We start from the raw sequence: 17881 nt of genomic DNA, 5'->3' as shown, positions 1-17881 counted from the left end.
TTTGATTTTTAGAAACTAAAGCTGCAAACCTGATTTGTTTTTTGTAGTGCCTGATATATTAAATAGTTTTATTAGAAAATAATAAGATTTAAACATTTATTTTTAATTCAGTGAAAGAATTCAAAGCTTTAAATTTATCTAAGGAAGAAAAGTAAATTATCTCAACAAAAGATCAGTAGTTGGTAAAACTCTTTCAAAGTTTTTTGAAATTTTGAGTTCTCTTAACTGTTTCATTTTTACATTGTCAATGTTGCTATGAGTGTGCAGGCCTTTCTCTTGTTTTTGCCACGGATGTTAAGCAATACATCCACAAGAGGGCGCTGCTCAGAGTCAAAAGTTACCCCCAGAGAGAAGAGGAAGAGCCAAGAGTTTCTGACAACATCAAATATGGTGACGCTGGAGGAGGTTACAATAATGAACCTCTTGAGAAAGGAGCAATAGCGGAGGCAGCGTTGTAGACAGTGACGGTCTGCGCAACCGTTAAATACATCACGATACATTTCTGCTCTGTTTCATCTGTATCCCTAAGCTTTCATAAAAGGAGCACAGATCTGGATGAGATGAACGCAGAGTACAGACAGAAGGCTCCTTTAGTAAAACAGAAATGATCCTTGAAGCTGCATTTCTACTTCTGCGTTAAGAGGCTACACTGTACGCACACTGCCACTGTAGATACGATTAGGGGGACATTTGTCTCCTCAGAAATGTACAGGGCTACAGAGATATCATGCAGACACATCGAGAACTGTGATTGGTCAGCTTGAGCTGCTTGTGTTCCTGCTTAAGGCCGAATTAAATCAGGATGTGCGATACTATTTTCCTTTTACTGGAAAGAACATTTGCTGGGTTTCTCCCATTAATCATCCAAAATAAAAGAAGTCTGAATAAATTATTTTGGGCTAAAGTTCCTTCCTGTCCACCATTTTATGGACGTCACTTATCAAACCTAACTTTTGAAAACCGTCTTTTCTGACATTGTAACTAGGTATTAATAGAGACTGGTAGCACAGCTAGTCAGTTGGCAGGACAGTGTATGTGTCCAGACGAGGGGGAGACGTCAGATGTCTGTCTCAGGTCAGGGCGTGGTGGGTGACCCTCCCTCAGTCAGGGTCTTAAAGTGGACAGACAGAGACTCTTCCTCTGGGTTCGGTGGACGTCTGTACTCCTCCCTGGTGATCAAGTAGCCCAGCAGCACCCCGAAACACATCAGCAGGATCCCCAAGACGTTGGCCAGCACCCCCTCTGGTGTGAACTGAGAGTAGGTCGGCCTGGGCCCAGAAAGAGAGACAGAAAGACAGACAGATTAGATACAAATGGATACAAGATAGATGGAAACAGACAGAAATAGAAAAGGACGAAGATACATGTGCACAGATACAGTGTAAGACGTAAATGAGATAAATGAGTTGAATGTAGAACAGATAGATTTGTAGACATGAAGTATTTCTACATCTTTGATCGTGGATCTGTGGTGGCTGGATGGTGTTAACCAAACATTTCAATTTTTTTTCAAAATAAAAACTTAAGTAGATGGATTGGAACAACAATTTTCTTCAATTTTTTTTCATTGTTTGTAATTTTATCTCATCAGTATCAGCCCTGCTGTTTATTGATCAGACCTGTTGGTGTCAGTGAGCACACACTGACAGATGCCACTAAAGGTAGTGAACTAGCCTGTTGTTTTTTAATGATGAGAAAGTAGAGGGACAGAGGCAGACATACATGATGCTGAAGAGGAGTTTCTCCGTTATGCCGAGCAGGCTGCTCCCTATGGCCATGACCAAGAGAACCAGGCCGCAGAACACATGGATGGGGAGATACGAGGCTCGTAACCATGCCGACGCAACAGGAAACAGGAAGAACAGCAAACCCATCACCCACTAGTAGACATGAGGGGATGAAAAGTTAGTGTTGCTGTTTTAATCCTGAGTGTGTGTGTGTGTGTGTGTGTGTGTGTGTGTGTGTGTGTGTGTGTGTGTGTGTGTGTGTGTGTACCTGTATACAGAATAAGACTAATGTCGCCATGCCGCACCAGCTGTGTAGAGAGTACATGTCTGGAATCTTTGCTGCTCTGTGGAAGTCAAACACAGCTGCAAAACCTACACACACACACACACACACACACACACACACACACACACACAAATACATAATTTAGGTATCTTTGTCTCTCTCACACACTGGTATTATTTTCTTCACACATGCACATCTCTCTCTGTCTCACCTATGATGCTGATGACGAGGGCGAGTATATGAATGATGGCGTGAAGCAGCTTTACGTTCCTCTTTGCCTCATTTCGAAATACTCTGTAGACCAGGATGGCTGGAAAAAGACAGAAGTAGGACAGAGACACAGCGTCCTTCATCAGGCATAAGCAACACGTCTTTATATGAAAGTCACAAACTGGAACAACCAATAAAAAATGGGAACTAAGTCTCAACACACCCAAGACAACTACCATGTTAATAATTTATAAAAAACATCCTTAATATTAGAAAACTGGACAAATAATAAATGTCAGAGACTGTAGAATATGAATTAAAATCTGAAAAATAAAAGTTTCATAAAAGAATTTCTAGGCAAAATAAATTGAGTTACATCAACATGGTCCTAAAATAAGGGCTATAGGACAGTCTGATCAGACAATAAGCAGTCAAGTATTTCTAAGCACAATGGGAATATCTTCATAAAGAACAAACAAGAAAACAAATGTTCAAAAAGACATGGACAAGAGAATCAATTACAGTTAATGAAAAATTAGGTATATGCTAATTTAACACAAAATAATTCAAATGAGCACTTTCAAGTAAATAGCAGAAGACTCTCAAGGCACATGACTTACAAACAATTCGGGCTCAGAGTCGAGTTGAGACTTTAGACTCGACTTGCCTGACCTGACTTGGGACTGAGTACAAAGATTTGACTTACTTTGTCGCTGTCAGGTGAAGACCATGTATCTCCATAGTCTGTCATTTTTATTTATTTATTTTTTTAATGCTATTGGTGAGTCTTTTAAGTCTGGTTTACAAATATTTAAATGAAAAGCATTTTAAAGAGAGCTACCAACTCTAATTATTTTAAAAACACAGGTTTCCTCTTTCATTTCCTGAAAAGTAAAGGGAACCATGAAATACTAACATGATGAAAAAATGATACCAAACAGAATTTTGCACAAAAACTACAAGCTGGTCGACAAACAATGAACTGCAGTCTGCAAAACATGCAGGTCAAAAATAACAGATGAAGACGCAACAACCTCCAACTCAACATCTGAAGTTGCACAAAGAACAGCGAGTCAAAACTAATATGATAACATAATTAGGGACTAGCAAGCTAATGCTTAGCTAATGTTAGCTTAACAGCAGCGTAACTTTGTAAATCAGTGAGACTGACTTGTTCAGACTTGAGACCTCACTCAGGACTTGTGGGTTTTTCCAAATATTTAACCAATGAAAAGTGTTAAGTAACAACTTTTCCATTTCTTGAAATGAACAGTTTTTGACACACAAGCTGTCTGCCTGACAACAACAGCTTGTAACCTGCAAAACAGTGACTTGGTCCTCCCTCTGGTAAATAGTGTAATATTTCACAACATATGGCCAATATCTTTAATACACTAATATTGAAAACAATTGTAAAAACAATGGAAAGAATTGTGTCAGGACATATCAAGTAAACAGCCTCATAAAAACTATATATGAGGCCAAGAAATGATCTATATATGACATAATAAATGTTTTTCATTTATCTTAGTTTTTAGCTTATAAGTAGACTCAGTATTCTGACATAATGTTATGGGGTCTGTTTATTCATTGTATTGGAGAGCACTTATGTGTGTGCTTGTTGATTTTAATGATGATTGTTTTGTGCTGTTGGATTATTTAACTTTGTTTAACTCATTTCTATCACTTATGAATTCTTTTTATTATTTTTTGTTAAACGTTTGTTGATGCCCATATTCTGTGCCTGAGGACCCCCTTAAAAAGATGAGATGGAGCATCTTAAGGGGTTCATCCTAATGAAAAAACATATCAAACAAGGAAAAATACACCATAGTATAATAAGTACAATAAATAACAAATAATTCAGGTCAAATTTCAAAATGGTGTGATTTAAATATATACACGTCTAAATACAGTATATGAACATATAAGAGAGGTATTGTGTGATGATTACAGTTCATTTAGAGATGTTCTACCAGGCCTACAGAGAAGGACATGAAGATCATGCAGAAGCTGAGCCTTCAGCTGTACTTTCTTTTACTGGAGCAAAAGATTGAAGTCGACACAATTGACTAATTGTGTTCAGTCTAAAGCCTTTGTAGCCTCCTGTGCCAGCAGCTTCATACCAGTGGCACTAAGCAGCTTCACAGATTGTTAAATGCACAGTGCCATATGCTGTTTGCAAAGCAAACATGAAGACCACAGTGTGTCTGATTACAAAAAAGTGATCACATGACAATAACGTGTGAGGTTTTTAGAAAGGCTCTGTTCTCCTCGTCCACTCTACAAAATCATACTCCATACTAGTGTGGACGTGGCCTGAAGCAACAAAAGCAAACCTAATCACAGTGAATCAGCTCTGGGGTGTGTGTGTGTTTGTGTGTGTTTGTGTGTGTTTGTCTGAACCCTCCCTTGGGTGTTTCCATCTTTTACTGCCCCCCCCCCCCCCCCATCAACCCCTTCTAATGTCCAGCTGACCTTTGCTTCTATTGCTCTAATTGAATGCAGCTCTGTAACAGACAGCTGTGAACCAGTTGAACTAATCTGGTTACTGTCATTACCCAAAGTACCCAGGTCTGCAGGCGCGAAGCAGAGATGAGGAAAAACAGCGACATCTCACTTTGTCTTTATTTCTGGGACCACAGACATCATCGGGACTGGCTGCAGTGTGAGCAGACAGCAGGAATACATCACGCAGCAACAATTAGGACTACAGTGACAGTTTACGATTTTAAACACGTTGTTCTTTGAAGAACATCAGCAACAGATCAGCTGTGGAGGTTTTTATCAGGACACATAAAATGAGTGACAGTTTTGAAATTTAACTTGGTTTCATGCTCTGTTTGCTGCTGCTGCTGTGAAATCTGGGGTTTTTACATTTGAAAACTGGTCACCATTCACTTCCATTGTTTGGGAGATTCTGCAACACTGTTTTCCTCCAGCAGTGATTTGTGGACTAACAAAATAAACCCAGCCCTCAATCCGCATGAGGGTGAGTAGATAATGACTGAATTTTCATTTTTGGGTGAACTATCCCTTTAATCCTGTGTCTTTACCTCCTAAGTTACTAGTTCATCCTCGTCGTTTACCTGTACTCCCACTGTTTTCTTGTGGATTTTTGCTTTTTGTTTTTTATTTCTGCGTGGTCTCTTTTGGATTTGGACTTTTTGATTGTCTTTGTTTCACCTTTTGCCATCCCTGTAAGATTTTTGTGTTTGGTTTTCATATTAAACTTCTGAAGTCTGCATTTGGCTCCAAACCTGTATTTCTTGGATGGTGACACATACATGAATTACATGTGGCACTTCGTTTGTATCACATTTTTTGTTTGGATCTTTTTTTTTTCTTTAACAACAACCACCAGCATTTAAATGGCTTCATACAGCAGCAGTATAACATGGACAAAGATATATAGAGGACACCTTTTGGTTTGTATCTGAAAAAGAGGCTGCTCAGTTTGCTGACTGGCTCTTCTTGTGCCATTGGTTCCACTCCCCGCTGGGTCACTCTGTCAAAGCTTCACTGGATGTGTCCCGAAAACACACACACACACACACACACACACACACTGGCAGTTCTCTGATTCAAACCATTTCTCTGTCTGTCTGTGTAAATCAGGGTGGGTGGGGGTGGGGGTGGGATTGATGGGCATCTGGGTCCTGTTAGCTTAATGCAACAGGTCAGCAACACAGTGCTTGAGGCTAAGACACACACACTGCCAGACTGACTGGAACACAGCATCCACGTTCTGCTGATCTCTGCCTCCGGTTTCACTCGATTTACAGAACGTCATCCGAAAATGACTTAGCGTAACCATGACTACAAACTGATGTAAGACCAGCAGGGTTAATCTGAAGATAGCAGTGATGACGGCTCGCTTCCTCCAAGGACTTCAGTCTATTTGAATGTTTTTTTGCCATGCTAGTGGTGTAGCTCTGGGGATCACAATGTCTGTCTGTAAAGGTCCACCACTGAGACTGAGACATCTCAACAAGCGTTTAATGGATTGTCACGTCCTTTGGTAGGGAAATCTAACACTACCATGAGGGTCACATGTTTGGTTCAGAGTGAAATATCTATTGGATTTATTGCCAGGAAATTTGCTACAGATATCCAAGATCACTAGACGATAAATGTGAATGATTTTGGTGACCATCACAAAAGTGGTCAATCTGTGGTCAAGCTAAGAGGCTGAATAGTGCAGATGTCTGTAATAACAGCAGGACAGAGCGGAATGAACATTGTACAGATTACAGCTAAAAAGTTTGGAGAATGACTTTATGCATTTTATGGATATAGACAAAAAACGTTACAATGACATAAACGCACATGCTACTGCCTTGGTTGTCATTATGAAGTCAGATCTGAACATGCGTGGTTCTGAGGGCTGTGCCAGGAATCACAACAGTGGTTATCAACTTGCCTTGTCAACTCTGTGCATGTGCACATAAAAAGAGGTGTTTGTTGTGTCATTTGATTCTTCTTTGGTGTAAAGTGAAGCGATCATGAGCCACTAACTTAAATCAAAAATCAAGTAAATCAAAGTAGCACCACCATAAATTGTATATTGACTAAAGGACAGTATCAGAGCTCCCTAAAAGTCAATGTTGCCCTCTGAGTGTCGTGAATATTAACGACTCCATCAGTCACAAAACAGTAGTTAGTTAGTTAGTCCAAATGCTCTTTAATGCACTTTAATCTTCAAGAGGATTTGCTTAATCCAACATAATTTATCAGTGATAATGGGTACAATGATAGATAAAAATTTGACAGTTGACACTAAAACAGTGGTTCCCAAATTGGGGGGGCGGACCCCTCTGGAAAGGCAAAGAGCCCCTGCAAAGGGGGGCATGCCGGAAAAATCTTGGGAACTACTGCACTAAAATAATACAGCGTAAAGTGAAGCGATCACGAGCTGCCTACCTTTATATTACAACAAGTCGTTATAATGAAGAGCTGTGAAAAATATAAAAACTGTACCACAACAAAAAGCAACACTGCTCCTGCAAATAAGGCAGGAGAAGAAGAATGCTGGACAGAATGTGATCTTCATGCTGCTGTTTATTTCAAATCATTATCTTCATACAGTAGATTTTATCATGATGCTCTCAGTCTGACACTGTCCCATGATGACAGAGATCACTTTAGTTTTTGTCCAAATCAAAGTAAAATGAAGGTAAGTGACTGAAGATTTTCTGTGATAAATGGAACAGACCGATTCATTTTCTAATCAGTGTTCTGAGCTGTAATATCAGCAATGAAAAAAGAACTTTAAAGAGTAAATAATATTCAAAGTGGTCATTAAAGTAAATTTAAAATGTTAATATGAGCTGAAGCAAATAAAAAAAAAAAAAAAAAATGACTCTGCATCACCAAACAGAGGTTCCCATGACAGCGCGATGCTAACAGTTTGTGCTGCTGTTACACATCATCTTTAACATCTTCCTTCAGTTTATAATCTATTCTGCTCATAAAGAAGCGGCTAAAGAGCAGCGCTGATTGGGACCAGGTTATGAGTTTAACCCTGCCTTCAAACTGAACATACCTCACAAACAACATTCATAGGACAGCCCTCTGGTTTGTTGTTTGAGTAGTATAGACTTTTTTTTCTGTTGGTAAACATGAGGTTCTATTGTGGGCGGAGCTTAGGTGGAGCCAGAAACTTCCCTAAATACAAGTTTTGTTGGCTAATTTTTTAAACAATGGCTGAAGACATTTTTTCTTTCTTTGTACGATCACTCACTCTCCTGGACTGAATATACATACTTTCTACAACTGCCATAGGTTTGGGTGATTGGACAAGTATATAGACAATTGGCAAATTTTTGGGTCAGATTCTTGTCGTAATATTTTGCTGATTAAATGGTGTGCAGAGCGACAGGTACTGCTCCGGCTCAGGACGCTGCTGTTGGCCAGAGTACAATGCGCTGAGTCAGGAGAAAACAGCCTGTAGAACCAGACTGTTTTCATCTAACACGGTGAATTAAGGATTTATTTTAACTCACCCAGTGGAAACAGTGGAAAGACTGGACAGTCCAGTTCTGGTGAGTTTTTCTTCTGTCTGTTCAGTTTAAAAGTGTGTTTACACAGTTAACAAGGCAGTCAAAGTTAGAAACTTGAATTCAGGAGGTGATCGTTTTTATCTTTCTGTTCAATAATAAAAATACGAGTGGGAATATTTCCCTTCTTGACATTTTGCAGGTTAATTTTGTATATTTTGATGTTATATTAGATTTGATGTTTTAGTGTTTTTTGACTAGCAGTGGCAGCTTGTATATGAAAAAACTTTAATTCTGAGCCATTACTTCTTCAGTGCTGGTACTCAGATATCCAGAAACTAGCCTCCAATGCAATTCTCACATCTCAAGTTGCCAATAAGACTGTTAATGGTAACCACTGGCCTCAAGGACTAAATTGTCATCAGTCAATAGACAAAGGGTTCTGAGAAAGCTGCACTTTCATGGAAGCAAATGTTTAACTTAAATCACAAAAAATCTGATTTCTAAGTTCTGTAGTGGAGCTGATTTGTCTTAGAACATGGAAAGTTCCTAGGTTGACATAAGTTGACATGATGGAAGGACTTCATCAGCATGTTGTCACTGTCAGTATATTACAGTAACATAGGAATGCTTAAAGCACCACTGTGCCCAACACCTGTTCCTATAGCTGCTCACATGGCTGTAGGTTCTTAGTTCTGTCTCTCCTAAATAGCCTGACTTTCTGTTCTGTATGCAGTTTGAATTTTGCTGTGGATGTGGTGGCATAAAGTGCACCGAGAGCTCTAGTTCAGCCTGATATACAGACATTTATTTTTGCTCCAGAGAAGGCAATTTAGGTCAGTTATTTGGTTTTTCTATCACTTAAGTTTCCCTTAACTGACATATCATGCCATGAAAGACATAACACCTAGATTATGAATGTTAACTTTTCATGTAGCACCACCATAAACTGTATATTGAGAAATGGACAACATCAGAGCTCCCAAAAAGTCACTGCTGCCCTCTGGGCGCCGTGAGTATTATCGACTCTATCACTCACAAAACAACTTTAGTCCAAATGCTCTTATAAATGAGCTTTAATCTTACAGAGGATTTGCTCAATCCAACATAATTTATTAGTGATAATGGATACAATGATAAATAAAAACTTGACAGTTGACACTAAAACAGTGGTTCCCAAACTGGGGGCGGACCCCTCTAGGGGGGGCGCAGAGCCACTGCAGGGGGTGGCGTGGAAGACCAGGGGAAGACCCAGCACTGCAGTGGATACATATAAAGTGGTGATAACAGTGATAACTGGTAATAAATAACTAAATAAATAACTTAGAAATTCAGCTTTGTCCACCGAAGTAGAAGATGTCCAGAAAAATGATCTTATGTTGAAAGTACAGTTTTGTGTTCCGCTGCTCAGCGATCAGCGTAGACTCACCGTCACCGTGCAGGAAGACCAGCCCCAGCACCATGCACAGAGGGTGCAGGTTGAACTCCCGATCTGAGCCGTCCCAGGCGAAGCCCCCGCGGTAGTGTCCCATCCACACGCCGGTCAGCACCACCGACGCCAGGCCCAGCACCTGTGACGCTCCCACCAGCCACGCAAACATGGAGTGAGCAGGGCGTGGAGCAGAATCATCCATGATCTGAGAACATAAGGATTACTGAGTGCAGCTGAAGCCTTGGGCTGGACTGTTTGTTCAACAATTAAAATGAATTCAGTTAGATAGCTGAGGTAGAGAAAGACAAACACAGAGCGTCACATGGTTTCTGTAACAGAAATGAATAGATCTGCTGACTGATTTTTTTTTTTTATTTTATTTTGTAGTTGTGATGGAGTCTTTTTTTTTTTTTTTACTTCATTGCAGGTTTTCACATTACAAGTTATAAAAAATTATCATGTATTTAATTCATCCTGCCACATTTATACAGTTTTTCTTTTCAAAGACAGAATGAGGGAAATAAGATAAAGATAGAGAACGAAAGAAAAAAGAGAAACAAGGGTGTCCCCTCTGTATTTCCCGAATTATGATTTATTTATTGAAATGTTACTATTCCATTCTATCTGTTTCCTTAACCCATTTACTCCACTTCCTTATGAATACCAATTCCTCCTCATTTTTTTCAAACTTTCCATTTCTTTAATCTCTTCAACTGTTAACTTACAGGCATTAATAGATGGTGATATAACATTCATCCAGTTCTGTGTAATTTGTTTTAATGCAGCTACGTATATTATTGTGTATAAATATTTATCTCCTCCCCTCCCTATTTCTGCTGGAATGATATCTGCTATAATATTGGGTAGGGCTGCACAATGTCACAGTGTAGTTTCTGGCATTTTCAAATCGCAAAATCTGCAATATGTTCCACATATCAGATTCTACAGACTTAGAAAAACATCTTCATTTGGTACAGATTCTTGCAAACACCATAGTACTATAGTTTATAGTAGTTACACCATAGTAATTTTAATATTTTTCAGTCAAAATAAGAATAATGATGTAAAAATTATCATTACATCTATTTCAAATCATATTGCAATTGTAATATCAGTCACCTGATTAACTGTATTTTGATGTGATTTTTGGTCTTGCAAAATGAATAGTTCTTCCTTTATTCTTTTACATGCTTCTTTACAATCTTCCTTCAGAATTGTTATTGCCATGTCTGTTTCTTATTTCAGCCTTTGAGTGGAATTACATCAAACGGTCAGCCTATGGATTACCAGACACACACACACAACAAACCAACGAATAACTTCTTACAGTGAAAGCACTTATTTCCAAAATGGTCCCGAGATATTAGAAGACAAGAAGCACAGACATTAAACATTAAAATCTAAACAACACAATCCTTGAAACCAAAAGCACGTCACCATAAAGGCAGTAAATGTCTAATGCCGGTGTCGTGCCCCAGTGTTCCTCCTTCCCTGTTCTGCCCTGTCTGTTCTGTCTGTGTTTGTATGTGTGGGTGTGGTCTACTTTCTGTGCTGCACACCTGTCTGCAATCAGTTTATAACCTGTCCCAGTCTGCTCACTGTCTTCATGTCACTGTATCAGCTCCTCACTAATGGCTGATGTACCTTAGTGTTCTACGAAGGTTTCTAGGTTTACCTCAGCAAAGGAACTTCTTTTCCTACGAGTGTTTCCCAGACTGTCCTGTAAATAAGAGCTGCTCAGGTACATCATAAACTGTAAGCTGAGCACACATGGATTGATGTTTTAACATATGTGTTTCCATAATCATTCTACCTCAATCTAATATTACAGCAAAGGAAGCTGTGACTACTAAACATAATCTGCTTCATCTATTTAAGCGGTCCAGATGAGACTTTAGTTCCAATAAATATGTAGCCAATAACCTAAAAAATATAAAACAGTATGAATCAGGACATAAGACACAGTCTGAGACTTGTTGGATAAATGATAAAACTAAATGTGTGAATGATTTTGTTCTCATACAAACAAAAGGTCTAATGCTCCTCTGTGGCAGTGTTCATCTCTCAGGTTCAGTCTGGGTTCAGGCTGCTACAGACTAACCACACAGTCAGAAAAAACAGATCCTCACTCAGATCCATATATTAAAAATCATGTTGAATGTAGATTAATGTTATAGATGGTTCTAGATTTTATTAGTCTACCGCCATGATAGAAATAGACAGGTTAATAATAAATGGCACATTCTCATGATGTGTTCTGCACAGAAATGTTCTCTCATAATTAATTATTACAAAATTGTTTTATGAATTTACAATAAACCTTTTAGAAGGTATACCTGAGCAAGGATCCCAGATCATTTTTTTAAAGGGATAGTTCAGATTATTTAATGAGGGGTTGTAGGAGATACTTCTCAATAGTTAGTGAATGTGCAGTAAATGTCAGCTGGCAGAGTTGGGAGGGTTACTTTAAAAATGTAATCAGATACAGTTACTAATTACCTGTTCAAAAAGTAGTCACTAATGTAATCCAAGTATCACAATATTAAAATAACTTGATTACTTTACATTACTTTTTAAAAAATATTATCTCAATATAAAATATAGTGACATTGTTTAGCATGATTGTTGCATGGCTGCAACAATTATTTTCATCACAGATTATTATTATTCTCTCAATTAATTGACTGGTTGTTCACCAGAAAATGGTGAAAAATGTTGATCAAAGTCCAAGACGATGTCCTCAAATGTCTTGTTTTATCCACAACTCAAATATACTCAGTTTACTGTCAGAGAGGAGTAAAGAAACCAGAAAATATGTGAAGCATTTTTTGATTCTTGGAGAAAATAATCAATGATGACAATAACGGTTAGTTGCAGCCCTATAAACACTATATTAGGCCAAACAATTTCCACCACATTTTATACTGAGGTAATCCAGAATTAAGGGAAAGTAATCAAGATACATTACTTTTATATTATTATGCTTAAATTACGTTACTAACACATAATTAGTAACTGTATTAGAAAACATGTTTAAAGTAACCCTTCCATTCCTGTCTTTATGTAAGTAAAAACAGAAGACGGCTACTACTTTTCCTTCCAACTTCAAATTAAGTTCCCGATGATAAAACTGGGCTGGAGCAATAATTTCAAAATAAAGTTCCTGTATGCTTGGCTGTAGAGTACATGGTCGTGAAATACACAGCAGAGAGCTCACTCAGAATTAATAAAAAAAAAAAAAAAAAGGTACGGGACCCATATGTGCTGCTTTTATCGTGTTTTCCATCAGCCAGAGAGCCACGCAGAACAAACACGACGCTGAGGCGGAACGCAGGAAGCGTCGCACGGAGTTAAACGAGGACATGAGCGCAAATGGAGCAAAAATCAAACGGATCTCCTGCCTGCTCGTCTCATTATCACAGCTTCTGCGCACAGTCATTACTACTGGTCCTACCTCACCTCAGTCAATTATCATCCAGACGCATCCCAGCGCTGTAACCACTGACACACCGACACAACTACAGGCACATTACAGGGAGTTAAGAGGGAAACGACAGGCTGTCAGCTGTCACCTGTTACCTGGCCAGCTGCATGACTCTCCACTATATTTAACTCTGAGGGTATGATGCCACCTGAGCTCTGAAAGGTGATGGTAACACTGGGAAGGCGGCAGTTTCCATGTGAGAAAACGAGTGGGGATAATAAAGAGCTGATGGTGAGGAATACTCACTGCGCTGCAGGCTGCGCTCCGTTCCGCTCCGCTCTGCTGAGGAAGTCCTGGAGTCTACTCACAGATCCGCCTTCCTCCTCCCCCTGCCTAACCCTCACCCTGCACAGGCGTGTGTGTGTGTGTGTGTGTGTGTGTGTGTGTGTGTGTGTGTGTGTGTGTGTGTTTTGGATACCCTCCTAAGCCCAACCCATGTGACAGCAGGACTGCGAGGAAATAACAAAACGCACTGTAATACTACCACCAACACCACTGTTATTATCAGTATTATTACATTAGACTCCTATTATGTTCCTACTTTGTTATATAAAAATACTTTCTTGCAGTCAAACTCAAATATAAATCAAATAAAATACAATAAGATAAAATAAATACTTGAAACACCAGTGATAAATCTAATAATGAACACTGAATTTGGCTCGTCACTATAACGTCAAAAAACGTCACAAGAACATCAGTAGAGAGGGGGGTTGAGGGTGGACTAGCGGATTGATGACTAACACACTCCAGTGTAAAGGTCTGTTGCCTTGACAACACTGGGAGGAGGTGTGTTTGTGTGTGTGTGTGTGTGGGGGGGGGGGGTGATGGAGGATGGAGCAGAGGACAAGGAAGAGGATGGGAGTATCAGTCAGTGAATCAGAGCTGCTCATTAGAGGCAGACGAGGCAAATCAGCAACTGGATTAATGTGCTTAACACTTATACAATACCTATGACTTTATACTAGAGCTGCAGCGACTTATCAATGAACGCCAGCTAATAAATGAACTGAGTTTCTATTTGCACCTGAGTGAGAACAGGCACACAGTTGTGGTGAATAGACTAGGAAACCTGAGTCTAGTGAGGTCACTGTTTAGACTTGGTTGACTTGGTTTAGGTTTAGGCAAGAAATCTACTTGGTTAGGCTTAAACAACAAAACTACTTGGTTAGGTTTAGGCAACAAAACTACCTGGCAGGGTTAGGAAAATACCGTGGTTTGTGTTTGCCTTGCAGGTGAAAATAACCACAATTACTTGGCTTTGTACACCTGGATGCTTGTCTCTGCCATGCCATGCCAGGCTATGTATACTCAGGTGTAAGTAGCCTCAAACCTTTTCCATTTTGGGTGCAAAGAGCACCAGCCTTAATTTAATCAACAACTATTTTGATAACTGATTCATTGTTTTGTGTATTTCTTTTTAGGGAAAACAATGTCCAAATTCAGATTTCAGATTCTCAAATGTGAATAATTCCTGGTTTCTTTTCTCTTCTAGGACAGTAAACTGAATAACTTTGGGTTGTGGACAAAACAAGACATTTGAGGGCGTCATCTTGGGCTTTGGGAAATATGTTTCATTATTTATGACTGGCATACAGAGCCAGTCCTGACCTCCATGGGGCCCTGAGCAGAATTCTACTAAAGTGGTCCTCCAGACCAGAACAGAATGAAATACAAAAAGACAGTATTTACTGAATAGAATATTGTGTGTGTATAATCATAAGATTCGTGAATATTGACATTATATATTCTAAAAATTATTATTGATGTTAAATTATCAGTCAGTCCACATTTACATCAAGTACTGTACTTGAGTTCCATTTTATCCAACATTATGTGTCGACACTACATCCCAGAGACAAACACTGTACTTTTTAATCCACAAAGTCTGTTTCCTGACTTTTTAGAGATACATGGTTCTCACAAGACAGTGACAGATGTTTGATGCTCTTATAGACCATGATGCATCGCTGTAAATTAAACCAGCCAAAAGTGGCATATAAAGTAGCCAAAATGAGCTCAACCTTAAACATCTACAGCAGTAAACAGCAGTAACATTTATGCAATATTAATCCATAAACATCAGACATAATAACACAGACAGGGAACATTTTACTGCAACATGAATACTTTTACTTTAAATACATTTATCTGATAATATTTACATACTTTTACTTCAGTAAGATTTTCTGAATGCAGGACTTAACATGTAGAGAAGTAGTTTTAGATGTGATATTTCTACTTTTGCATTAGTTTGTCTCTGCATCTACAAATGCAAGTTAAGACTCTACAATGCAATGAGAAAGATGCATATCAACAACATCCAGAAACACTGCAGACTTGTACTGCACACCTAGACTTGTGCTGTACTCAGTTGAATATATGTCACAAGGATTTTGCAAATCATTGCATTTTGGTTGCATTTATATTTTGCATAACGTCACAATTTTTGTCATTTAGGTTTTTATTATACTTTGTGTAAAATAAATTTGGTAAACTTGTATATTAATATGTGTGGACTGTATGCCAATCATCCACTGTATACATTCATTACCATGAGGCTTCTTTATATCTAAGTATGTATTGTGTATTTTTGTCTGAACAGTTTTCTTATTTGGACTGTCCTTTCTGTCCATTAAACTGAGCTCTGCCCATGCCAATCATCATATTTGAATTTGTTCTAATTTATTTATTTTTATGTGAAATCTGAATCTTCACAATAACCAGTCACTACAGGTTTGAATTCAGTGGAGTAAATAGTGCAATATTTCAATCTAAATGTAGTGAAGTAGATATGAAGAAGGAAAAAAATGTTGTTCCTGAATGCAATAAGTGAGTCCATTTCCTCCAGTGAAGTCTTCTTTGGAAGGGCAGTTGAGGTAAGTGAGTCATACAGTCATGACTGTCAGATAACATCCATGTATCCCCCCTTCCTCTCCTCTGGAGGGAGCTGCAGTCTTGGATAAGTGAGCTCATGATCAGGCTGAAGTGCAGCATTTCTTGCAGCAGCGGGATCAGTGGTGCTCACCCTGGGGTCTGGGGACCTGGTGAGGGACTTGAGGGTCTCAGAGGGCAACGCGGGAAGATGGAGCATTATGGAGGAGCTTCCTTTCGCCATCAGATGTTCGTCTAAAGTCTCCGTAGGTCAAACCGCTGTTTTCATTAGATGTCTGAAAATGTGCTGCTGCACTGTGATCTGTGTGTGTGTGTGTGTGTGTGTGTGTGTGTGTGTGTGCGTGTGTCTTACTTTAACTCAGTAGGTGAAAAGAGAGCAGTTGTCAAGGGTAGCTTCATTAATGTCAGAAACTGGTGGCTGCAGCTGCATGTGTGTGTATATGTGTGTGTGTGTGTGTGTGTGTGTGTGTGTGTGTGTGTGTGTGTGTGTGTGCTCTTTTTCTGTCTGACATTTCTGATTTCTCCTGTGACTCACAGGAGGCTGACTCACCACTGCTCCTTTTGCAGTGTGTGTGAGTTTCTGTGTGTGTGTGTGTGTGTGTGTGTGTGTGTGTGTGTGCTATATATTGACGTTGATAGTCGTTCATCTTCTCTCTCTCTGTCCATCTTTTATTGTAATATAACTTTTAATGGCATAAGTGAGCCCATTCTTCTCGCCTTCTTTTCAGTGTAATAAGGACGTCTCTGGCCCTCCTTCAGTATGACTGGACACATTTCTACCTGTGTGGGTTTGAACCTGTGACGCTTCTATTAGTCTGAGATTTTACATCCACCCACTGGTGCAGCATGAGGTCACAATTAAAGAAACACTGATCTCAGGATGCAACAGAAATGGTGCGAATTCTGTGAATTTCCAATCACCTGAAACCAGTTAGCCTTTGGCGACCGTACCAGAAACCCAGGAAAAGCTGTCTCTCTGTCTGATTTGTCTTGTTACTTCTTTTACGTTGTTTTTGTCTATTTCCATCTTTTATATTGATTTCATCTTGTTACTTTTACACCATTGTTGTCTTTTTACTGCAATTTTCTCGTTACATATTTTATGTATTCTTTATCTTGCTTGTTACGTTGTTTTTTGGTCTTGTTATGAATTTGACATTATTCTCATTTACTTCCATCTTTTATATTGTTTTTCGTCTTGTTATGTTTATGCTGTTTTTGTTGTGTTATGTCTTTTATGTCTTTTCCATTTTGTTGTGTCTTTTCTGCATTTGAACGTTGAAATGTATGTTTGTCATTAGAAACATGGAGAAAGGACCATGCTGTTGCTTGCTAGTTAAGTAATGCATTTTAGCTCTGTGCTGCTAAAAATTGAAAACGGATTGATTGGTGAATGTCAAGATATTGGTTGGTTCAACACGCCATATTTTATTTTACAGGAAGAAAATGTGGTTAGAGTTTGAAATAAGAGAGTAGAGAAACAGATTTATTTTTCTATTTATTGTTTTAAAGCATATATTGTTTAATACTAGGCTGTATCCAGAATGTGATCAGGAATTGGTTAAAAGTACATTTTCCTTTCATCTAGACTTTGATCTGAACAAACAAAAAAAAAAAAAAAAAAAAAAAAAAAAAAAAAAAAAAAAATACACCAAAGTGTAAAAAAGATGAATTATTAATTCATTTATTATTTTTTATTTATTCATTATTAATTATTACTTTCATTTTTTTAGTATTTAATTGTAATGTGATTATAGTCCCCTTTAATATCATTCTGATAGCATCAATTTAAAGTGAAGATGTAATAACATACAACAAACAAAAAATCAATTACCTCCTCATATCAAA

The 17881-nt window shown here is 38.6% G+C and overlaps 1 protein-coding gene across 1 annotated transcript; it reads right to left on the bottom strand.

Annotated features, from left to right (window-relative positions):
* Positions 1–247: 247 nt before the first annotated feature.
* cyb561 (cytochrome b561) lies at positions 248–13484 on the bottom strand. The gene is made up of 6 exons (XM_084744179.1): positions 13385–13484; positions 9652–9859; positions 2225–2323; positions 1996–2099; positions 1723–1880; positions 248–1268 (listed from the first exon to the last, which is right to left on the bottom strand). Exons 2-6 carry the CDS (start codon positions 9854–9856, stop codon positions 1076–1078), a joined length of 759 nt encoding a protein of 252 aa, XP_084600305.1. The 5' UTR covers positions 9857–9859; positions 13385–13484; the 3' UTR covers positions 248–1075.
* Between the last annotated feature and the right edge of the window lie 4397 nt (positions 13485–17881).

The sequence above is a fragment of the Lutjanus erythropterus genome, chromosome 19, assembly GCF_056507025.1.
Source record: "Lutjanus erythropterus isolate fLutEry1 chromosome 19, fLutEry1.hap2, whole genome shotgun sequence".
Classification (NCBI taxonomy): domain Eukaryota; kingdom Metazoa; phylum Chordata; class Actinopteri; order Lutjaniformes; family Lutjanidae; genus Lutjanus; species Lutjanus erythropterus.
Note: the sequence above shows the minus strand (reverse complement) of the source record. Positions and strands in the feature narration are given on the sequence as shown.